General features: G+C 42.0%; 1 protein-coding gene across 1 annotated transcript in view; it reads right to left on the bottom strand.

Moving 5' to 3' along the window:
- Positions 1-25859, bottom strand: part of abcg1.S (ATP binding cassette subfamily G member 1 S homeolog) — a 43451-nt gene that overhangs the window by 14147 nt on the left and 3445 nt on the right. The window contains exons 2-4 of the mRNA XM_018248534.2: positions 22931-23165; positions 2382-2499; positions 479-611 (exon numbers count right to left, since the gene is read on the bottom strand). Of these exons, the coding sequence (XP_018104023.2) occupies positions 479-611; positions 2382-2499; positions 22931-23165 (486 nt within the window). The remainder of the gene's footprint in view (positions 1-478; positions 612-2381; positions 2500-22930; positions 23166-25859) is intronic.

Here is a 25859-nt window from a genome sequence, read left to right as displayed (position 1 = left end):
AATTGCAGCGCTCACAGTAATAGTTCTCCTTTGCTTCTCTGCTTCAATTGGATGTTTAAGAATATATACTGTATATATATATCATTAAATACATTTCTATCTATATGAACAAAACAAGTGTTTCCAAAACGGTTTCATGCAACAAACATTTAAGCAAATTAAAGTAAAGGTAACAAGCGAGATCCAGACTATAAACCTGCTGGATTCTTGCAAGGAACTAAACAAGCCTAAAAAACTCTCATAGCATTTATATTAAAGATGGCTATTAAAGAGTATTGGGCAGTAACTGGTCTAGATAGGATATCCTTCCACCTTATGCCCCTATATAAGGGGGCATAAGGTGGAATCAAATCAAGGTTGAATATTAAATACTAATTGCAATGTAGTTAATTTTCATACAAAAAGTGTTGCTTATGATCCATTGTGACTATTCATATGAGATATAAACCCCCTGGAGTATTAGTTAAAGCACCATTACCATCATGGCTTCCTGCACTGTCAGGTGGGGCAGAAGCATGTCATCTTGCATAATGTAGCAGGACACTTTGCGGAAGGAACGCAAGTCACGAGGTTGACCATTAATGAGGACTTCTCCCTTCATACCAGTCTCCCTGAAATAAAGATTAAAAAAATTAAATGGTTTGATAGAAGTTTATCTGCCAGTAGAAATGGTCTAGTAATTGCAGTCCTAATTCTGAACTGCACCACTGCCACTGTTTCTGCAGCGCTTGAAAGCACCGCGATTAGTTTAATTCTCTAGATAATATGTTGATGATTGACATGGGTTCAAACTAATCATATCCCAAAATTTGTAGATCCCTTATTTAATCATACCTGTTAACTTTTGACTTGATACATTACATCATTTTTAACTTTGTTAGAGAGAAATTGAAGAAGGAAAGATGACAAGGTGGGAGATAAGGAGGTGTCAATTTCAGGGATGTGCATTCTGTTTTAAGATCCACTTGTATGTTTATCATTTAATGGTCTACTGAGTGGGTGCAGAAAGAAGTTTCTTAGATGAGAACATAGAAAACTTGAGAGCAAAAGAACAAGGCTCTTCCAACACTGCTGAATACCAAGCACAGTCATTTGTTACCCAAGGTTACCAGCGATCCATCGGTTGTAAATACTTAAAAGAGTAAGCAACTGTCCATCACTGATGCTGGTAAATTCTTTATATGAATCAACAGTGAGATGTCAGCTCTGCTTTTGGACTAAATCCAAAATGTTATTCAAAAGCAGCTGTGTTAAGTACCCTAAATCAGGCAAAAGACTGTGACATATAATGGAGATATAAAGGAGAGTATATAGGTATAGTAAGGCAACAGTTAAAAGATGACATTATGTAAGTGTTGCCCGCCCTTATCTGATGCTGAAGTAACATGGGAATAATGATTCCTTCCAACCCCTGGAAGCATTCCCTAATCATCACAGATTTTTTGGGGGGGAATTGGACAAATCCTAGCATTTTCTGGCAGGATTTGAATTCAGTTGAATTTAAGTGCATGGCCAAACCTGAATCTGAATCCTTAAAGGAGAAACAAATCCTTAATAAAGAAAAACCCTACCCCCCTATCCTACATAAACCCGCCCTCCCTCATCCCCCAGCCTAGATGCCCTCTCCCCAGGCAAATGCCACGAATTCTTTACTTACTCCTCCATGCAGATTCTGTCCAGCAGTGCCATCTTCAGCCACTTTTGTAATCTTCAGAATGAGACCGGCGCATCGGCAATTTTCGTGAGTTTCGGAGCATGCGCAGTTGTTGTGAAACAGAAAATCTCTCCAACTGCGCATGCACCGCTTCGCTGGTCTTATTCCCGAAGAGAAGAAGATGGCTGCCGTGAACACAGCTGGACAGAATCTGCACGGAGGGGTAGGTAAAGAGTTAGGGGCATTTGCCCGAGGGGGGGGCAGCTATGCTGGGGGGGATAAGGGAGGGGGTCTATGTAGGGTGGGAGGGGTAGGGTTTTTTATTAAGGGTTTGTTTCTCCAAATCATGACTAAAGGTCATGTGATTACGAAAATTTACTTTTTTTATACTGAAATATGAACATTTACATATGCGAATTATGATTCAGTTCAGGATTTGGACAAATATTTCGGATTTAGCTCATCCCTGCTAATCACAAACCAGCTTTGATTGAAGGATAACATCTCAAACTCCAGGACAATTTAGGGATTACACCCCAAATTCCAGGATAATTAAGGAATAACACCTCATACTCCAGGACAATTTCCTCATAAAAGTCGATAGGCAGAATATTGCTCCACCACCTTCCATCATGAAAACCGTATCCCTCCTCAAAGACTTTGGCTACTTGCTCTAGTGCTAATAGGCTAGCTCCAGGTTATTGATCATTCCACACATGTCACATACCTGTAACCTGCCAAGATGTTCATTAGAGTTGACTTCCCTGCCCCTGATGGTCCCATGATTGCCGCAAGTTCTCCACAATGGAATTTTCCTGAGATCCCCTTCAGTAGGGTCTTGTAGCCTGAAGGAAAGAACGAATCAGAAATAGAAGTATTAAAACGTTTAGCAAAACAATCACAACCTCAAGGGGGCTGAGTAAACAAGGGAAACGGGGCAATTTGATGATTTTAGTACAGCCTAGACATCATGATTGAGTACATTTTCAATAATAGCAAAATAAATGAAACCTTGTTATGACTGAGTCATCTCTAAAGAAATCAGCAGAGAAGCCATTTATAATTTGCCAGGAACCCTGTAAGAGCCAATATAAATGGCAAGAGTGATGGGGAGTTGGTGTGGGGAGGTTTGTTGCAGGGATTTAAGAGATGTAATTACAATGTGGATTCAGCGCTCCACTATACCTTTCCTTTTGTATTTTCCTTTTGTATTTAGTTAATGGAAATATTGAGAGGTGAAAGAACAATGATTTGCATGTACTTTTCTCTTTGACTTTTATAAATTTGCTTCCAATTTAGCTCTGTGTATAAGGCAAGCACACTCTACATAAAACGCAGCCCATTTCTTTTAAAGCATCTCCTTTTTTCAGTCTCCTGTGCCAGTCAGAGGAATTGACGACTGTTGCCTGAGTGTCAATGCCAAATCCAAAACTATGGGAGAAAAAGGAAAGGAAACTATAATCTACTAACAAAATGAACAATGCATATTAATGAAATTCCATGTGCCTGCCACTGCGTCCATCCTGACTCGTCTCAAGATTGGGCAACTGTGACTGTGACTATTGATTTCGAGGAACCTTGGAGCTACTACCATCCTGAACCTGGCACTAGTTCCAGGGTTTTCATAATAGGCGAGGTAGATGTGTGCCCAGTGAAAGTGCACACTGCACCTGCAAATAACTCCTTATGCTGAGTCTATATTCTTTCTTCAGATTCTAATACTCAGCTGTATTCCTGGATTATTCCTTTTCCATGGGACAGCCAGTGGTGTATTGTTCTTATAGGAAAAAGGACAAAAAAGAGCTCTACAGCTGGAGACCAAGTCAGGCACAGGTGGAGGGATTTTTTTTGCAGCAGGTTGCAATAAATTAAAGCCCATGTTGGACTGGGATTCCAGGGGCCCATCAGAAAACTTTAGACCGTGGGCCCACTTTCCAAACTATTATTCCTCCTCTCTTAACTCAACCTCTTTATTCTCCTTGTCTCTTATAGCTACTTGATCTATTCTTAAATTATTAAACCTTGTTTTTGTCATAAAGATATAGAGAATGACCACGAAATAGGCCAAATGGGCCCACCGGGAATTTTCCTGGTATCTTAGCGGGCCAGTCAAAAATGATTGAAGAATTTTACAACCTTCTTATGGAATATGCACAACTCACATAACTGTGGCCTGGGAATCATAGTAAATAGCTGCAGTGTGCATAGTTCCCTCCTATGTGGTAAAAGAATGTGTGCAATAACATGTTAAACATTTTTCTCCAGTTCTATTAACGCATAGCAACCAATCATTAAGTAGCTTGGTGGGCTGATCATAAAAGCAAAGATCTAACGTGTATTACTGGATTACCCAGAGCATGTGAAAACAGTTGTGATTAACTGACAGTGTAAGAATACATAGATGGAAAGGTAATTTGAACCTTGCATTAGTAGGATCCATATGAGTGTCTCAGCACCCTCATTGTTACACATCCTTGACAATTATTGATTGGTCTGTGCAATGTAGGTCACTGAACTTTCCCTGCGCACCCATTAACCATTATACTTTACATGGCAACAGAAACAATTGCGAGCAGCTGAATCATAAAATGAATTTCTAGAACTTATTTTAGGGCAATGCTAATGTGAAAACTCAACTGGATCATATATGGAAAAAAACTATGCTATATTGTTAAAATTTCTAAAGGGATCATTTGCCATGGTTCCTTCTTATTATTCTCCATATGATCAAAATGGGAGCCCTAGTTGGGTTAGCCAAAAAGTACTGGCTCAGATTGCAGTTTAAATCTTGCCTAAGCCACAATGGATGGTCTTTCTGTATGGCTGATCACAAGTTTCTTTATCACTTTCCATAGATCATCCAAGCACTGGTTCAAAAAGTCAAAGGGTGAGGGGTCCAACAGCGCAGGGGGAGTTTCATGGTATCATAGAAAGTGAGACCAAAGTAATAAATGGCACTTCCCACAGTTGGGACAAATCACTAGGGGCATTCTTGACTGTAATTATTGTTAGGTTTTTGGGAATAAGAACACTGTCAAATTGACCATTGATCTATGACCACTGAGAAAGCCTTGGTGTCACACCCCTAGTATTACTATATCTGTCTATGTGATTAATCGTAATATTTGTATTTATATTATAAATAAACATGAGATGTGCAGCGTTAGCACCTATATGATGGCTGGCCACAGATGCCGAGCGTTGATAAGAAACTGAATGCAACGAGGCTTGACATTCTTGTTAGAGGCAGTATTGCTTTCTGCATTTCAAGAGAAACCTTCTTCCTACCAATCGTTTATATTCACAGCAGAATATTATTTTAATGACCTTTCTCTGCCTCATAAATATTTATCAGTTATCATTTATCTTTGATGGGGATGGGCAGGTCTTTGATCATTGCGGCAGCGGCATCTTTTGAGATTCAATAGCCGGTTGTGTAGAGAGGACTGAGCTACTGCAAGCAGCTCTGTTTATATATATATATATATATATATATATATATATATATATATATATATATATATATATAAAAAACGAAAAAGGTCTCTCGCACACCTTCAAAAACTAACAGGAACCAGGTGCTGCTGTCATGTCCATTGTATAGAAATCCAGTTGTAGTTATTAGACACTAGTGGGATCACCTGACTATAGCTGGGAGGGGTGGGAGCTACAACATGGAGCTGGTCACTGCTCCTGTAGAACTATAACAAACAAGGGAAAGTTGTGTTTTTAAAAAATAGTGGTGAGCACAACTTTCCCTTGTTTGTTATAGTTCTACAGGAGCAGTGACCAGCTCCATGTTGTAGCTCCCACCCCCTCCCAGCTATAGTCAGGTGATCCCACTGGTGTCTAATAAAAGGGCAGCCAAGTATGGAGGTTTACTTTGAAAGCAGCTAGTAAGTTGCAGGTAAAACTTAGTCCCTTTGTAAAATGTATAATTAAGCAATTGAATTCTTAATGAATCAGATGAAAATTAAGCGTAGGACTGGCCAGATATGGGATGACTTTGACGTAGTTGGCCAGCTTAAATATATTGCAATATATGGACAAACAATCCCTGTGTTGTTTAAAGGGTAAGGCATTTTTTAGTAGCAGTATGCACAAAATGTCTCTGTCTTAAATATATTGCTAATGGGTTGAGTGCAGAGGACCTCTTGTAGTTGACTATATATATATATATATATATATATATATATATATATATATATATATATATATATATATATATTTTGTGGGGAATAGCTCAAAGCAGCCGGTAGGGCTCAGGTAAAACAGTTCTTACAGAGGAGACAGGAGGCTTAGGTTTGCAACAAAAGTGAAACAGGCTCCTGCCTGGGGTTTTATTGTTCAAACCGGACAACTTAAACAGGCACAATTTCCGTGCTAAACAGTCAAATAATAATGTAAACCTCACCGGTTTGCAGTGTTACAGTCCATAGGAAAGTTCCTTGCGGTGGTAACAAACATTTGCCATTTGGAGTTGCAGTCAAACACACAGTTTGTTTCACAAAACACTTCACAGCGTGTGTTCAGAGGTTCTCTCTGACTCCCAGTACAACACACCCACTCCCCGCCAGGCTCCCTTAAACAGCCCCACCTGCGGACTAATTGGGCAGCATACTGAACTATATCCTTGCTCCAGGGTCCTAACCTGTCTTACCCTGGAGATTTAAAGGAGCCAATACCTCAGGCTGGGTGCTATATACCTCCCATCATATACAGGCAGCCTATTGGGACATAGCTCTTTGTCACATACCTCCCCCCTCTGTTCGAACCCGGGGTTTCGGACACCATTAGCCACCATACAGTGGACCCTTGACAAGGCATCTGCATTACCTTGCAGTTTGCCTGCTCGGTGTTCCACTGTAAAATTGAAATTCTGCAAGGAAAGGAACCAACGTGTGACCCTTGCATTTCTTTCTTTTGCCTGTGACATCCAGGTTAAGGGAGAGTGGTCCGTAATGAGCACAAACTGGCGGCCCAGAAGGTAGTACCGCAAAGCTTCCAGTGCCCATTTAATTGCTAAGCACTCCCGCTCAACAATACTATAATTTTTTCTGCAGGGGTCAACTTCCTGCTCAAGTAGACCACTGGATGCTCTTCTTCCCCAACTAACTGTGACAATACCGCACCTAATCCAACACCAGAGGCATCAGTTTGCACAACAAATTTCTCTTTGAAGTCTGGTGCGACCAACACTGGATCTTGGCATAAAACCACTTTCAAATCATGGAATGCCTCCTCTGCCTCTGGACCCCACTTAATCATTGTGGACCCTTTCCCTTTGGTCAGGTCGGTCAAAGGAGCAGCCCTGCTTGCAAAATTTGGAATGAACCTACGATAATAGCCCACCATACCAAGAAAAGTACGAACCTGCTTTTTAGTGAGTGGCTGGGGCCAGTCTTTAATTGCCTCCACCTTGTTCACTTGAGGCTTGATAACACCTCTCCCTATAGTGTACCCCAGATAACGGGCTTCTTCCAAACCTAGGGCACATTTCTTGGGATTTGCCGTCAGGCCTGCTTCTCTAATGGAATTTAGGACGGCCTGTACTCTGGGGAGGTGACTTTGCCAATCCCTGCTAAAAATGACCACGTCATCCAAATAAGCAGAGGCAAAATGTTGATGAGGTCTAAGAATTTGGTCCATCATTCTTTGAAACGTGGCTGGGGCCCCCTGGAGGCCAAATGGCATACGAACATACTGGAAGAGCCCTTGTGGGGTAGAAAAGGCTGTTTTCTCCCTAGCTGTTTCTGACATTGGTACCTGCCAATACCCTCTAGTTAGGTCAAGAGTTGTTATGTACCTAGCAGGACCTAGTCGTTCAATCAACTCGTCAACCCTTGGCATAGGGTAAGCATCAAACTTTGAGACTTCATTTACCTTCCTGAAGTCATTGCAAAATCGTATAGACCCATCTGGTTTAGGAACAAGCACAATGGGACTATTCCACTCACTTACAGACTTCTCAATTACCCCCAAATCCAGCATCCTCTGCACTTCCTCGTCGACTGCCTGTCTACGGGCCTCTGGGATCCGATAGGGCTTAAGGCGGACCCGAACCTGAGGATCAGTAATGACATCATGTTTTATCAAATTTGTACAACCTGGTATGTCAGAAAACACCTCAGTGTTTCTTTGCAGAAACTCCCTGACTTCTTGCTTTTGTGGCTCTGACAAGGTTTCAGCTATTTTCACCTTTTGTATACCGTCCTGGGTAGGAGGAAGGGGTTGAATTATAGCCGTGAGGACTTCTCTGTCCTTCCAGGGTTTTATTAAGTTTACGTGGTAAAGCTGTTCTTTCTTCCTTTTATTTGGTTGGTAAACTTTATAGTTCACCTCACCTATTTTCTCGATTATTTCATACGGGCCCTGCCACTTAGCCAGGAACTTGCTCTCAACTGTTGGGACAAGAACCAATACTCGGTCCCCAGGGTTGAAAGTTCGAACCTTAGCTGAACGGTTGTAAACCCGACTCTGGGCCTTCTGTGCTTGCTGCATGTGTTCCCTGACTATGGGCATGACTGCAGCAATTCTATCCTGCATGAGGGTAACATGTTCCACCACACTCTTATGGGGTGTTACCTCTTGCTCCCAGGTCTCTTTTGCTACATCCAAGAGACCCCTGGGATGACGACCATACAATAGCTCAAAGGGCGAAAAACCTGTGGATGACTGGGGCACCTCTCTAATGGCGAACATAAGGTATGGCAGGAGACAGTCCCAATCCCTCCCATCCTTATCTACCACCTTCTTTAACATGTTTTTCAGGGTTTTGTTAAAGCGCTCTACCAACCCATCAGTCTGGGGGTGATAAACAGAAGTTCTTAACTGTTTAATTTTCAAGAGCTTACATAGTTCCTTCATAACCCGAGACATAAAGGGTGTACCCTGGTCTGTGAGGACTTCTTTAGGAATGCCAGTGCGGGTAAACATATAGAACAGCTCTTTAGCAATATTTTTGGAGGCTGTGTTTCTTAAAGGGACTGCCTCAGGATACCGCGTAGCATAATCCATAATTACGAGAATATACTGATGGCCCCGAGCTGACTTAACCAGTGGCCCTACCAAGTCCATTGCAATTCTTTCAAATGGGACCTCAATGATAGGCAATGGCACTAGAGGGCTACGGAAGTGAGGTACCGGGGCAGACAGTTGGCATTCTGGGCAAGAGTCACAATACCCCTTCACCTCCGCAAATATACCGGGCCAATAAAACCTTTGTAAATTCGCTGTTGGGTTTTCTCCTGACGTAGGTGACCACCCAGGGGGTGAGTGTGGGCCAGGTCCAAGACCATTCGCCTATAGGGCTGGGGCACTAACAACTGCTCTACCACCCCCCCTTGGACTTTGTCAACCCGATACAGTAAATCTTGACTGACAGAAAAATGAGGGAATACACTCTCAGCCCCAGGTTCCTGAGGTTCACCATTAATTACCTTAACATTTTCCCAGGCCCTATTCAGGGTAGGGTCCCTCATTTGGGCTGTTCCAAAGTTAACCCGAGAGACCTCCAAGTCTGGCATATCGGATGCTTCGGAGGGCTCCAAGGGCAACTCTGTTTCACCTGCTAGTACCTCTAGGGGAAAATTATCTGCTTCAAGCATGGTCTCCCCTTCAGTTACTACCTCTGAGTTAGGTTTACAAACCCCTGGTGCATCCTTAGGAATCCCTTTCTCAGACCCCTGTGGAGAACCTTCCTTTCCCCAGAGCTTCCAAAAGAGGGGAAAGTCTCGTCCCAAAATTACACTATGCATCAAAACAGAGGAAACACCCACTTCATGACATGCAGTACCAGTAACAGTTTCAAATGTCACTATAGCAGTGGGATAACTTTTACAGTCTCCATGAATACAGAGCACCCCAAGATTACGTTCATTAACTTGGTCTGGGCTTACCAAACTGGCGTGCACCATTGTGACTAAGCTCCCGGAATCCAACAGAGCTTGAACAGACTTTCCACCCACCTTTACCACCGCCATATGCAAGTCAGTGTCTGCGGTGCACGCAGGGTGAGCAAACAACGACACCTGCTGAGCCGAGTGACAATCCATGGGCTCTGCAGGTAGTGGGCACCTGGCAGCAACATGACCCCACTCATTACATCGCCAGCATTGCACTTGGCCTCGACCCTTGGTTGGAGGGGACAGCTGAGTTTTGTCAGCTCCTTTAGACCATTCTATAGCCTTTTGGTCAGCCCCAGTATCCTGAGGCAACGAATCATTGGCTTTTCCTGGGGACCTTGCAGATGGATGTTTTGTGGCTGGCTTGCGGTGTTGTGGAAACGATCCTAAGTTGTCCTCAGCGGCAATATAACGTTCCACCATTTCCACCAGGTGATCGGCTGTCTGGGGATCTGCATGACTCACCCATCTCCTCAAGGATGGCGGAAGAGCTCTCAGAAAGCGATCCATAGTGACCCTTTCCACGACTTGAGGAGCTGACAGAGATTCTGGCTGCAGCCACTTTTTCACAAGATGAATTAAGTCATACATCTGGGCACGGGGAGACCTCTCTTGCTGGTATGACCACTTGTGCACCCGTTGAGCTCGCACGGCTGAGGTGACACCCAAGCGGTGGAGTATCTCCGTTTTTAACTTGTCATAGTCTTTGGCATCGGCTATGGTCAAATCAAAGTATGCCTTTTGCGAATCCCCAGTCAGAAAAGGCGCTACCAGACCTGCCCACTGGGACTTGGGCCAAGACTCCCTCTCGGCAGTCCTTTCAAAAGTATGCAGATATGCCTCCACATCATCATGTGGCGTCATCTTTTGCAGAAAACGACTGGCCTTAATGGAGCTATCTGTGTTAGGGGCCCCACTCGACACATTGGACCCCAGTGCAATCATCTGCTGTACCACATCCGTCAAGAGTTGTCGATCAGCCTCAACCGCCTTTGCTAATGCTGTCAGTTGAGCTGCAAGCAAACAATTAGTCTCTTGCTGGGTGGCCATACTCTGCCTCTGGATGGTATTGGTCTCTTGCTGGGCAGCATTTGCCTCCTGCTGACTAGCATTGACTTTGGCCAGCTGCAACACAAGTTCCTCCATGTTGTTGAACTACAACTCCCACAGTCTGCAGCAGATAGCACTGCCCTTTTAACAATGGTTGTCCTATTATGCTCACTGTCTCTCTGTTGCCCGCATCCGAAACACCATTTGTGGGGAATAGCTCAAAGCAGCCGGTAGGGCTCAGGTAAAACAGTTCTTACAGAGGAGAACAGGAGGCTTAGGTTTGCAACAAAAGTGAAACAGGCTCCTGCCTGGGGTTTTATTGTTCAAACCGGACAACTTAAACAGGCACAATTTCCGTGCTAAACAGTCAAATAATAATGTAAACCTCACCGGTTTGCAGTGTTACAGTCCATAGGAAAGTTCCTTGCGGTGGTAACAAACATTTGCCATTTGGAGTTGCAGTCAAACACACAGTTTGTTTCACAAAACACTTCACAGCGTGTGTTCAGAGGTTCTCTCTGACTCCCAGTACAACACACCCACTCCCCGCCAGGCTCCCTTAAACAGCCCCACCTGCGGACTAATTGGGCAGCATACTGAACTATATCCTTGCTCCAGGGTCCTAACCTGTCTTACCCTGGAGATTTAAAGGAGCCAATACCTCAGGCTGGGTGCTATATACCTCCCATCATATACAGGCAGCCTATTGGGACATAGCTCTTTGTCACAATATATATATATATATATATATATATATATATATATATATATATATATATAGTCCTTTGGATTGAATAACACTGCATGTAAGAGGCTTTTAATTTTTTCAATCTTGTTGATCTTCCATATGGTGAAGGAAATTCAATATGGTGGAAGTCAGCAAGGAGTTGAAGAACATTCTTGGATATAATGCAAAGACTGGATTGGAGTTTAGAGAAGTCATTATGGGTTAGCCAAGGCCATCTATAGTTAAAGAAGAAGCTACTGAGGCAGATTACTGCCATTAGATTAGCCTCAATAGTGCCAGCTAGAACACTATATTTATTCTGTAGAATGCTTTACCATACCAGAATAAACAGCTCTAGAAGTTCTGTTTGCTTAGGGTAGCAGCTGCCATATTAGCTTGATGTGACATCACTTCCTGCTTGAATCTCTCCCTGCTCACTCATAGCTCTGGGCTCAGATTACAGCAGGGAGGGGGGACAGGGAGGTGGAGGGAGAGAGGAGCAAACTGAGCATGCTCAAGCCCAAACTGCCACCCTGACTTACCCTACAATACCAACCACACTTCCTAGATATTACTACTGGTGCTCAAGGCCCACAGTATTCACTGTGCAGGGCAGTTGATCCTAATTGGTGTCCAAGCACTGACTGCTGAAATTAATTTGTGTATTATTAGGAAGTATATTGCCTAGGGCTCATGTGCCTACTGCTTTGCCAGTGCACTGTAATTCAACCAGCAAAATAAATAGTTCTGCCACAACCAGGTCTAAACCAAGTGACTTTCAGGAAAGCCAACAAGCTTTTTATGGCAAACTTACAAAAATACTACAATATTACAATGTTTCTGGAGTAATGTATGCACTATGTATAGGCCTATGTGCTTCTTGCTGTTGGTGTGAGTGTACTTCATCTACTATTCAGTCAATATTATCTGGATAACCCTTCTGTAGGTACCACTGTAACATACAACATACTACAGTTTAGGGAAGGCCATTTCATGTTTTATCAATGTTATGCCCCCATACACAAAGCCATGTCCATACAGAATGGGATTGATTAGATGGGAGTGGAAGGCTCAATCGCCAAACATCAGTGCCCAAACGCTTAGACATGAATGGAAGTAAATCCCACCAACAATGTTCCAGCATCTAGTAGAAACCGTCCCAGAAGAGTTAAGGCTGTTATAGCCTCCAAAAGTGGACCAACTTTTAATCCTCTTAGTTTTGGAAAGAGATGTTGGACATGCAGGTGTCGCAATATTTTTGGCCATATAGTATACTTGGTGCAGGTCAGCCAGGTGTGCAGTTTGTAAGGGGAAACCCCATAGGCTCAATATATCCTATGCCAAATAAATTCCTCTGTGGAAGTCATATAAAGTATACTGTACATACAGTATATTATATTTGCATGTGCCTTGTTTATTAATTTCATCCTTTATATGCTGTGAACACTTCAGACACTTCTTTCATCAGCTTATTGCTCATTAACGATGCCTTGTAGGCTCAATATTAATTTATGGTAAATATTTCTAAAACATACAGCTTCATTTTCCTTTCTTTTTGTCTCCTCTGATTTTAGTTATAAAATACAGAATAATCCTTAGCACAAATATTGAAATTTTATTAAAAAAACATGATAGAAAATCACTGGCTATGGTTTAGGGCAGGACTTTCCAGCTTCTGAGGCTTTGAAGGCCTTTATTTAAAGAACTAAACTCTAAACACAAACATTGGTAGAAATGTGATATTTTATGTATTGAACTTAATATGCCACATGAAGTGACATCATCAGAAGTGGGATAGAAAAACAGTTTGTAATATTTTAAAAGGAGTAAAATATATACAATATAACATAAGAAATATAGACAAGACGCATCTACTGTATATTGAGGCATCTATACCGCACCTGAAAATCCAACCCTTTTCCTGCAGGGTACCTGCTTTTTTGCAGGTACCCGACCCGCTGCAGGACTCTGAGCAGCTGTTGAGAAGTAGGGATGGGCGAATTTTTTCCCCGTGTTTCGCCGCAGAAATGACGCCCATAGACTTGTATGGCAGCGTGCGACAAAAAAATAAATAATTTTGCCGCCCATTGATAGGCATCGGCGACATTTCACAGGCGACGAATTTTTGGCGAAGCGAAACGTGTCAAATTCGCCCATCCCTATTGAGAAGCTAAGCTTAGAGGTCCTCACAAATTATCAAGCAGAAAATTAGGTTCTCATGTCATAGAAGCTAATGCTACAGGGCTCAATGAATTCAAATGCAAATGCCACTGGTTTCTGAGCTACTAATTAGCCTTGTACTGTGACTTTTATATTTTATATATCTTGTATATCGAGTCAGTCCCTAAGCTCAAGAACTGACAGCAGCACAGAGCAATAGAGCATGTACAGTAAATCAGCAGAAAAGAAGATGTGAAGCTACTGATAGTATCTTTGTAAACCCTGATTTTCCTTGCTAAAGGGCTGTGGATGTCTTGGGCTGGCACAGAAGCCCAAAATATAAACATTTGTAGCCTACTTCTTTGTTAAGCTTCAGTTCCCCTTTAAATAAGAACTGCTCTCAATTACATTCTCTTTGATTATGCAAAAAATAGTTTTTGGATATAGTTCCCTTATAAAGGCAGCTACAGGAGGGAGAAAACAATAGATATTGAAGTAACCCAGCTTAGAGACAATCATTTGCACTTTAATTACATGAAAAACATGAAAATACCTGGAAATATCATATTATTTCTGATTTTCCGAGGGACCTTATTCTCCCATGCCCTCCCCTAAATCCCAGATACTATATAGCGTAAGTGATCGGCACCCTGCAGTATCCTTAATCCTGGACCTGCTGCAGCAATGACATCATTGCTTTTGGCTAAAATGTCAGAAGCAGACAGATGGCAGCACCCTATAAAGTTATCTTGCAGTACTCATACTCGTTTGTCAGTGATTTTCATACTTGCCAATCTTTAATTGCCTTCTCACTCTGGCAGGCAGGGATCAGCTCTGGGGCCCGAGGGCTCATTATGTGCTTTAACTACAAATGCAAGAGTTAAAATTATATTATCCAAGCATTCATCTTCCTATTATTCTGCTAATTATGGGTATGAGAAAGTGTCACATACTGTATGCTTGATACCATTAATTCATCAACCCACCCGCTTCCATTGTATTGGCAGGAGGTAAAATAAATTAGGCTCTTGTGCAATGATTAGTTAAGAGCAGAGACAACAGTAGAAACAAAAACAGCTCCAATGCTAGTAGCCCTGAGCAACCAGCCAGAAGTAGCATTTACTAGTTTGTTACTAATGGAAATTACTCAATAAGGTGTTACTGCCCTTACCCTAATCCACTTCTCCTAAAACTGTGTCCAAACTGGCCCAAAGGTATTGGACAACCTGCGCATGAATCCACCTTCTCGCAAGGCATCATAAATTACGTTAGGTGTTTTGGTCCCCAAACAGCCCATTAGGCAAGCCAAAGGTGAGGATAAGGCTGATGAGCCAGAGATTTCAAGAGATTGCCTTTTTGCTCTACAAGATAGTTCAAGGCCAGTTGGAAAACCAGTTTGGGTGAGATTTCTGCCATAGATAATCTTGGTAGTGTTTCTTAAAGGATATGTAAGCCTTTGAAACAAGTGAATAAGTGAAATAAGTGCTATTCTAAGCACTTTTATAATTTACATTCATTATTTATTTTGTTTTTATTCCAAGATATTAAGGGATACATGTACTGTTAATATGAATAAAGTTTGTCACAACAGCGCCACCTGCTGGACATTTTCCCACCAGTCTGACCACCAAGTAGTCAAGGAAGTTGTCAGGAGAAAGAATGATGTTCTTCTGCTTAGGAAAGGTTTGAGAAAGGTTTTTCATTTTTTTCCTAAGCAGAAGAACATCAGAGCAGCCTCTTTCTTTCTCTTGACAACGTCCTTGACTACCTGGTGGTCAGAATGATATTAACAGTACATATTTACTTTAATATATTGGAATAAAAACCAAATAAATAATCAATGTAAAATACAAAAGTGCTTAGAATAGCCCCCTCATCAATTGTACATTCACATATTTTAAAGGTTTACTGATCCTTTAACATAACAACGTTTTTTTTTATAAAATTGCTATTAGGAAAGGGGGTCCCTGACCAAAGATTCAACATTGAACAGAGGCCTGAAATGAAAAAAGTTGGAAAACCATTGACCTAGGTTGATCTGAGCATGGTCATACGTTTCAGGCTTAGCTAGACCATACAGCTTTAACTAATCTCTTCCCTGCAAGGGTGGCCATTGACTCCCCCTTCACTTGTCTCCATGGGTCTTCATGGAAGATAAAAGTTTGGCAAGAACATGCAGATGATCCCTTGCAAGCGCTGGCAGAAGCTGTTGGCCTTCTCAGACATGACCTTCCAGGGTTTTTGAGGCAACAATGATATTTCTTTAGGTTTTCACAAAAAGAGTGTATTTGCCTTGCATGTAAATGCTTTGACAGCCACATTCGTTCATCCATCCTTTGTGACTTTACTGTCCCTGCTTGAACTCTTCTATGTTGATGTTGCTTTATCTACAGTCAATTATGGTCTTGAATATTAATGCTGACAGTCTTCTAGTTTTGTCAGTGTTCTCCTTCAATCCAACTGTCTGGCTACTTCTTGTAGTTTACACTTCTTGCAGCTACTAGTAATGGGCGAATAAATTCGCCAGGCGCGAATTCACAACGAATTTCCATGATTCTATGCCGGTGAATAAATTTGCGAAACTGCAGCAAAAAATTCTCCAGAGTCAAAACTGTTGCGCGTCAACATTATTCGGAAGCCCATTAACTTTAATGCGTCCCAATAAAATTTGCAACTTGCATGGGAGCTAAAATTGTTTTGACGCGCGGCAATTGTGACGACAATCTTTATAGGCGCGACTATTTTGTCCAAGAGAATTAAAGTCAATGGGAGTCCAAATCATTTTGACGCGAAAAATTTTTATGCATGAATTTTTCGCCACAGTTTCACGAAAACATTCGAGGGTGGCGAAAAGCAGAAATTCACAGCTGATCCATGCCTGGCGAATAAATTCACCCATCAGTACTAAGCAACTTTCAAATATAAGTTATTGCTATTGAAAGTAGAATTTGTTTATTTGTTAACTTGTGTTTTGGGTTGATAACTGCTGTGTTGTGCCTGTAGCATCATGATTCCATTTACCATGTTGGTGATCAATTTGCCCCAGACAAGAGCAAGACCTGTGAATTGGCAACTGGTTGCACCTATCGTAATAAAAACCATACAAACGAGGAAACTGGGCAATGTATAACTCTAATGGGGTCGGGGGGTAAAGGTTCTACTTCTCTTTATGAATTATGGAAAGGGACATTTCACATTTTTTCCCTGCTTTATTCTTTTATAAAAACTCAGGAAAAGTATGAAAGCATTGTTATCGTGTCTTGTTAATTTGTCCACTAGAGAGCGCTGTTTCCATGGGGCATACCATCTGACAAGGAGCACTATGCAAGCTCCTGTTCATGAAAACTGCAGCTCATAACATCCAGCTCTTATTGTACTACATCTCCCAGAATCCCTAGCAATGTAACAGTTGAAGGACATTGCTGCTATACATGCTTAATATGCTTTGTGCTTTAATCACTTCCCCCCCATGGGACCTCTGTTTTTTTGGGGAGCATAGTGAAAATGCTTTTGCACCCCCTCTAACCTTCCAATCACCATGCACATGCGCAGAATTAGCCATACACGATCAATCCAGCTGACTATTAACCAATAATTCTCAACATAGAAGGGGAGGATGCTGGGAGCTTTTCAGCAGCTGCTGCACTGTCTCTCATTACAGTCATAAACATATAAATCAGTTATACAACATATAATTCTATATCTGCATTTTCCCGCATAGGGTGCAATAGAGAATAAGCTGCAGTAGATTGCAGCGAGGGTTAAGGCTCCAGGCAATACACTGGCAGGCAGTTGGCTTGTCCTGACAAGCAGATGGCTAACAATTTGCCCCACTACCCATAGGCCAATGCTCCTTTGTAAACAATATGCATTTTATTCACGTGGGGGAAACAACAGACACCATAAACTGTCAGCTGGTGGAAAAAACGAAGCAGGCACAATCCTTCCACTCCATTTATTCCGTATTCTTTTTCCTCCTAGCAACAAGGCATCCAACAGCCAATCAGAATGCTCTGCCATAGGACGCAGCATCTCGGTTGGAGGTTACTGGAGTGCATTGGCCCTGAGAAACCAGCTCCCATTCTGCTCACACAGCAGCTCCATTCTACTGCAGTGCACCTGCTCACTGGGCTGTGGGCCGCTCTCCTTGGGGTTTATCAGGGAATGTAGGACAAATCCTGTGCTTGATTATAAAGAACTGGATAAATACATCCACTTCCACATGATTAGAAGGCAGAGGATGAGCACAACGAACGCAGCCAGCGGGAGACTAGCATGCAGCACGCAATGGGTTAAATTCTCATCAACCTTAAATCTGACTTTTAAATGGGCTAGAATTTTTTAAACAAATATATATATATATATATATATATATATATATACTGTATGTATATATATATATATATATATATATATATATATATATATGTTACATATGTACAGGTACATTTACTTATTAAATGCAACTTAGGCTTATGTTTGTCTTAACATAGTACAGGTATGGGACCTGTTATCCAGACCTGGGGTTTTCCAGATAACGGAAATTTCCATAATTTGGATCTTCATACCATAAGGGCTCTTACACATGAGCGTTTTTACCTGCGCTCCCCTGCGTTCCGTTTTTCGGCGTTCAGCCGCAGGGGAGCGCAGGAATAGACGCATTTAATTATTTCAAATGGGGCTGTACTCACACAGGCGCATGTAGGCGCCGAACGCAGGTTGAGACGCAACATGCTGCATTTTTCCTGCGTTCGGCGCCTACATGCGCCTGTGTGAGTACAGCCCCATTTGAAATAATTAAATGCGTCTATTCCTGCGCTCCCCTGCGGCTGAACGCCGAAAAACGGAACACAGGGGAGCGCAGGTAAAAACGCTCATGTGTAAGAGCCCTTATGGTATGAAGATCCAAATTATGGAAATTTCCGTTATCTGGAAAACCCCAGGTCTGGATAACAGGTCCCATACCTGTACTATGTTAAGACAAACATAAGCCTAAGTTGCATTTAATAAGTAAATGTACCTGTACCAACTTATATATAAATTCATCTTTACAACGGACCTACACACCCTATCTTGTATGTAACCTGGGGACTGCTTGTATGGTTTTCATGATGATCTGCCCTAACAGCTTGCATAGGATCATGGGAAGTGCAGTTTACAAATGATAGCAAAATCACTCTCTTAATTGCCTGTCACCCAGTGGCGTAAATAGACTAGACTTAGTGACTTTCAGTTCACACAAAATGGGGAGTCACTACAAGCATTTCATAGTGAGCTTTGGCTAACATTCATTTCTGCCTAGTGAAACTTCATTAACACACTTACACTTTGAATAGGACGGGTACATATAGGTCACATATAAATGTCTTTATTAGAGATGTTGGTGTAAATGCTTGAAGTGGCCACTTATTATTACACATGTCCAAGGAATAAAAATAAAGACAAAAGGTATCCTCTAATGCCCTAGACATGTGCCCTCCCTATGAATGAATTTTGTTACAGCTGCGCCACCTGCTCAGTTTCCCACCAGTCTGACCACCAAGTAGTCAAGGAAGTTGTCAGGAGAAAGAAAGAGGCTGCTCTGATGTTCTTCTACTTAGGGGAAAATAAAAACCTTCCTCAAACCTTTCCTAAGCAGAAGAACATCAGAGCAGCCTCTTTCTTTCTCCTGACAACTTCCTTGACTACTTGGTGGTCAGACTGGTGGGAAACTGACCAGCAGGTGGCGCTGTTGTTACAAAAACAAAAATTTTTAGATGCCGGCGAATTTTCGTGTTACAGCCAAATTCGCCTCTAATTCCCATCTGGGTAGTCCGCCCCAGGATCCCAAGCCCAGCCCCAGATCCTGCCCACTCTACATCACAGTTAAAAGACCATACAGACATCAGTGCTAAAAAAGGTAACCCCCCCACACACACAATTTCGACTGTTTCATTACTTTGGGTCTTTGTGCCACTTCGGGACTACGGCTTTGGCTGTTTTCGTGACTTTGGGTCTTTTCGCCGCTTCAGAACTTCGGCTGTTCGGCTTTTCAGCACTTCCGCATTCGAGACTTCGGCTTTTTGGCACTTCCGCATTCAGGATTTTGGAAGGAGGCGGCACGGCTTCGGGCTTCAACGCTGTTAAGGGGGCCCGGCTCTTTCAAATGTTCAGCACTGCCAGGCCCCCTTCAGGCCTGGGCCCAGTACACTCATACCCCCTGTGCCCCCTGATGGCGGCCCTGATAGTGACTCCCATAGAGTTGCTTGTAAATCATACAGTGAATATAAACCCATCACAACATATTTCAAAGCTGCTATCCACCGACACAAGAACCTTCAGGAAATGTACTTTCAAGTCTCATTCGGGCACTTTGGAACCACCTTAAAGCACCCCTGTATACCAGTACCAGCAAGTAACTCCTTTGTCCTGCAGAGAACCGACACTCAGAACACTGGCAACTGTCACAATCAATGGCGGCTCCGATACTTCCGCAAATAAAAGCTTTTCCATCCCACATTCTCAGCACTCGTTCAACATTTTAAAATATAGTAGACTGCTAAAAATACCAACACGGCTTGGTGATTTTTTACCCCCATCACATAAATCCACCTTGAAATTAAGCAAAGGATGGGCTCTGAGTCAATGAGGGAACATAACGTGGGTTACTGCGCATTAAACTGTCTGTCATTATATCAAACTCAGAAAGATTAGAGTCCGGCCACATAAAAAGCTTAAGTCCTTTGTGGCAAATTCACAAAGCTTTTACTTTGCACAAGCCTACAGATCCTTTCCCATTCTCTAGACTCCAATTCATCACTGCTCACAATGAGGTAAAATAATAGCATGTTTATGCAGTGTAGGCTTTAATTTCTGAGCTGAAATTTCTTTCTATCCCGACTGAATATTTAACTATACAGAGCTCATTATTCCCATCCATCCTGCGCAAATAAAACTAGGAATATATATATATAGATTAGAGATACTATAAAATATATCTCTTATATACATAGGAGTTTTATTTGTGCAGGAGTTTCTTATTTATAGTTTTTGAATTATTTGCTTTCTTCTTCTGATTTTTTTCAGCTTTCAAATGAGGGTCACTGACCCCCGTCATCTAAAAAAAACAACAAATGCTCTGTAAGGTTACAGTTTTACTGTTATCATTAATCTTCCTATTCAGGTCCTCCCCTATTAATATTCCAGTCTTTCATTCAAACCAATGCCTGGTTGCTAGGGTAATAATGGACCCTAGCAACCAGGTAGCTGCTGAAATTCCAAACTGTAGAGCTGTCGAATAAAAACATAAATAATTCAAAAACCATGACTAGTAAAAAATAAAAACCAACTGCAGATTGTTTTAGAATATCACTATGCTAAAAGTTAATTTAAAGATGAACCACCTCTTTTAAGAATTATTTTTTTCTAATTTCTCTCCCCATTTAAAACTGACTTTGACTGCTTTTATTATTAATGAAAATATTCTGACCAAGCTCCAGGTAGGACATGCCATACTGCTGTCCAACAGCAATGAACTGTAAAAATTAATATCTTAAAAGATTGAAAACACAAATGATTATTTCTTTCTGGAAGTGTGCCTGAGCCAGATTAACATGTGCACTAGCTGTTATTACTCATGAATCATTTCCCGTTATATGCCTGCAGGTAGCAATCATCAGGTAGAAGCCTGTGCTTATCTATATTAGCAGTTAGCCACCAACCGGTTTAATAGAGTTCAATGGCAGCCTGTAATTTAGATTTCAACCCTGTTACTGGAAAAAGTAATGAACGTTATTGTGCAACAGTAAAATCTCTGTCTGTAACCAGCAGGGAAAGGCACGTGGCTGTCCAACAAACTCTTGGAAGTCTGAGCTGCCATCAATGTCTGGGGATTTTCAAGATTTTGTACCAGGGGACACACCTCCAGCCCTGGAGAAAGTGATGCTTGGGGTCTATACTGTACTTTAAAAAGAGAAAAGGTAAGATGTTGCCAAATGATGTTAAACCTATTACAGCAGGGCTGAGGTTCCCCATGAGATTCATTCTGCATGGCAGCGATGTGATTTCAGATAGCAGCAATAATAATTAATGCCAATAATTAATGCACAAAGATTCCTCCTGGGGCGCCGAGCAGCATTTGGTTAGTCAGTCCTTTCTTGGAAGAAAAGGTTCTAATGCAAAGCAGGATAAATAACCCTAGAGGAATATGGAGCACACAATTAGCAAGGGCATGCTAATGTTCTAGGGAGACAGTCTCCATTTGCAGTTGGTTTGTTTCTATACCAGTCTGTTTCATTCTTACATTAGAAGGGCTCATGTACTGAAGCAGAGCAATGTGCAAAGTGTCTTTTTTATTCGTGATGCTGTCAGGTCTCGGCTACTAGTGATGGGCGAATTTGTGCCATTTTGCTTTGCCGGAAAATTCACAAATTTCCCGTGAAATTTGCGAAAGGCAAAAAATTTGTGACGCTGGCGAATTTTTTGCGGGCGTTTCGCGAATTTATTCGCTGCCTGCGAATCGCGCAAATTTGTCGCGAATTCGCGTCTGGCGAATAAATTCGCCCATCACTACCAGCTACCAGTAATACCATGGGATCCTGCCACTGGAGAGTTGTGTTGGAGCTGGAGGGTTACCTTCCCAGGGCCGCTCCTGCCATAAGGAAAGGTAAGATCCTTGCCTCAGGCAGCAGTGAGTGGCCAATTAAGAGACAAATTTCTGGGTTTTAACTTCAGCTCTATTGTGCTCATTGCACTAGTGATGCGGCCCCCGTTTTACCCACTCCGACACTGATATGGTAAGCATGGATCAGGAGAACAGGGTGGCCTCAGAATCACCCCTGTATCTTCTTCCCTACACATTTTCCATATTGTCCTCAATATTGGCTCCCAAAAGACTACAAAGAACTTGCATCCTGGGCCTCATTAATCAACACTGGGCAAATTTGCAACTGGTCAGTAACCCATAGCAGCCAATCACATTTTTTCTTTTACTCTTCTACCTACAGCTGACTGAACAAAAGCCAATAACTGGTTGCTATGGGTTATTGCCCAGGTGCAAATTTGCCCAGTATAGGCAAATGAGCCCCACAAGTGACCTGTTCATCCCAAGATACTATAATGCTGTAGTGATGGGTGAATTAATTCACCAGGCACACATTTGCAGTGAATTTGCGCCGGCGAAAAATTGGCGCATGTCAGAATAGTCACGGGCATAAAATTGTTGCGCGTCAAAATTATTCGGACTTTAATGCATTTGGACAAAATAGTCACACATATAAAAATTGTCGCTCCGTCAAAATTGATGCGAATCAAAATTATTTTGACGCCTGTTGACTTAGCATTTCACTAATTTTTCGGCGAAGCAAAATGGCACAGATTCGCCCATCACTAGAATACTGTTCCAAATAACACAATTCAGTAAACACCGGCCTCTGCTTTTGCAAGGAGTTCTGTTACCTTTCTTTTTCCACCACGGGCCTTCTGGGATAGAAAACGAAAGATCCTTGAATTCAATGTTCACTGCTGGCCTCCTGGGAAGGGAGGAGAAGCGCTGGGCTTCAGTGAGGGTGTTATCCACCTTCTTTAAGTGTCCATTAAGCAGTGGAATCTCCTGAGTCCCAGTGCAGTTGGACACCACTTCATCCAAAGACACGCAGACTGATTTTGGATCCGCCATCACCACAGGAGGGTTCTGAAAATTAAGAGCAAGACAGTGTTGTCCTAAATACAGAGCCACAGTGGCATTGTAAGGGACAACGACATTCATTTTTGTTGTTTTAAAATAACGGGTCAGTAACATCTGCAGGATCCAATATTCAAGGACTGGTGCTCTACTGCTTTCTATGCTGTAATCATGGAGACAGCAGCCTGAAAATACTACAGTGGCTGTTTAAGGAGATCTTTAGGCAGTAGGGTTGCTGTATGCTCCCGCGGGAATTAAGAAACAGCAGCCTGACTTTCAGGACTCACAGGGCACTGCATTTTCTAATAGAGGTATGGGACCTGGGGCTTTCCGGATAATGGATCTTTCCGTCATTTAGATCTTCATACCTTCAGTCGACTAGAAAATCATGTAAACATTAAATAAACCCAATAGGCTGGTTTGGCTCCAATAAGGATTAATTAGATCTCAGTTGGGATCAAGTACAAGGTACTGTTTTATCATTACAGCAAAAAGGGGATTATTTTTAAAAATGGATTATTTGAATATAGTTTATGTGAGACAGATTTTTTTGTAATTCAGAGCTCTCTTGATAACAGTTCCCATACATGTACAAAAACTAGGCTCAAAAACAAGTTTGCTTGTGCACTTTAATGGCATACATATACCTATTGTACCCATAATAAGACACCTAGGTCCAAAGCACTGGTTGCAGCAGTGTAAAGTGTCTTTGTTGAGTCCTGAAATTGGGGTCATCCATGTCCCACTTAAAGGAGAAGGAAAGCTACAGAGCCATTTTATTGCCAATAGATTAGCTGCAATCGTGCAAACTAGAATGCTATATTTATTCTGTAGAATGTTTTACCATACCTGAGTAAAAAGCTCTAGAAACTCTCTGTTTGTTTAGAATAGGAGCTGCGGTATTAATGTGGTGTGACATCACTTCCTGCCTGAGTCTCTCCCTGCTCTGGGCTCAGATTACAGTAGAGAAGGGAGGGGGTGGGGGGAGAGGAGCAAACTGAGCATGCTCTTGCCCAGGGCAATGAGGTTTAAGCTGGAGGCAGGAAGTCTGATACAGAAGCCCATGTGAACACAATAGAAGGAAAGAAATGCAGTGTTTCTTTTGACAGGGGACTCAGAGCAACATTACTTTGGGGGTTTACTGGTATATTTAGATGGACCGTTCTGATAAGGCTTACTTAGTTTTAACCTTTCCTTCTCCTTTAACCCCCAATCAGACCAGATGGTATTCTAATTATTCAGAAACTGCGGGAAAAAAATCATTGAAGTCAAATGCAGCGACAAAAAAAACACCCATTGACTTCAATGCATTTGGACAAAAAAAAGTCTCCTAAAGAAAAAAACTCCCATTGAATTTGGAGCGAAGAAATAGTCACACAGAAATGAATTTTGACGCCCATTGACTTCAATGCATTTTGTGATTTTTTTGCAGTTTAGCAAATTTTCTTGCAGTTTTGCACATTTTTCCGCAAAGCAAAACAGAAAAAAATTCACAAACCAAATTTAAGTCAATGGGCATCAAAAACATGCCAATTTTTGTTGCAGTTTTGCAAAAAAAATTGTAGAAAAGCCACGAATCCATAGCTGGCCAAATAAATTTGCCCATCACTAGATGTGACCTCCTTGTTGGTGACCCCAAGATCAGGAGGTCTCCCGTCCTGTCTATAACTGCCACTTTTTTAGTGTGCACTGATATGGACTATGAACACTGCTGAGCTCAGGCTACAGAAGAAGCAGACGCCACTAACGACAGAAATGGCCCCACAAACCAGACCTTGAAAAGGTCAATATTTCAGAAAAAGACAAAAAAAACCCCTAACGAACGCCATTGGAACCAATAGGTTTTGTGTAAAGTAACTCTGGAAATGAAGAATGTGAGAGTGTAGGGATGGGCGAATTTTTTGACGGTGTTTCGCCGCAGAAATGACACCCATAGACTTGTATGGCGTTGTGTGTAAAAAAAAAAGCCGTGCATCAAAAAATTTTTGAAACCGATAGACTTTAATGGGCGTTGGCGACATTTCGCTGGTTGCAAATTTCTGGCAAAATGAAACGGGTCAAATTCGCCCATCCTTAGAGGTTACTGTTCCCTTATCCCTGAATCCCTCAGCTCTTGAAAGTCATTCCCAAGCTGGAGTTGAAAATCTCATCTCTTTAGCACACGGTGCAGCTTGGCAGTTGGTGTAAGTTAGAAATGGAGCCAAATATAGAATCACTTGAATGTATGTACACTGTACATGGATTACTGCCTATTTTACTCATTATTCAAGAATGCCTGCACAACAGCAGCTAATTCACCTGAACTCAACTATGTGGGAGCAATGGGTAAAGCACAATGTGCTACAGACTTCCTGCATTCATTAGACTACAACTCCCAGCAGTCCCTGACAACTGGAGGTTTCCATGTTCTTCTACACTATAGAAATTATGTCAAAGTAATCCTGCCCTCAAGAACAAAAGGCGTTAACCTTTTGCAATTTCCAGGAATAAAACTGCAGTGTCTCCGGCAGGGAAGCTATTTCCCAGACAGCCATAAAAGCAAACACAAATACTGCCAAAAAGAAGCTTCTGTGGCTGCTCTGCAACAAGCAGGCTTGAAAGTATAATCCTATAGGTTAATAATTGCGCTACTTTGTTTTTAGATTCTCTGTCATATTCTCCTGAAACATTGCTTACACCAAAGGGATGAAGAGCAGAATGTAC

Source organism: Xenopus laevis, chromosome 2S (genome assembly GCF_017654675.1).
Source record: "Xenopus laevis strain J_2021 chromosome 2S, Xenopus_laevis_v10.1, whole genome shotgun sequence".
NCBI classification, from domain to species: domain Eukaryota; kingdom Metazoa; phylum Chordata; class Amphibia; order Anura; family Pipidae; genus Xenopus; species Xenopus laevis.
This window is presented reverse-complemented; position numbering and strand designations above follow the sequence as displayed.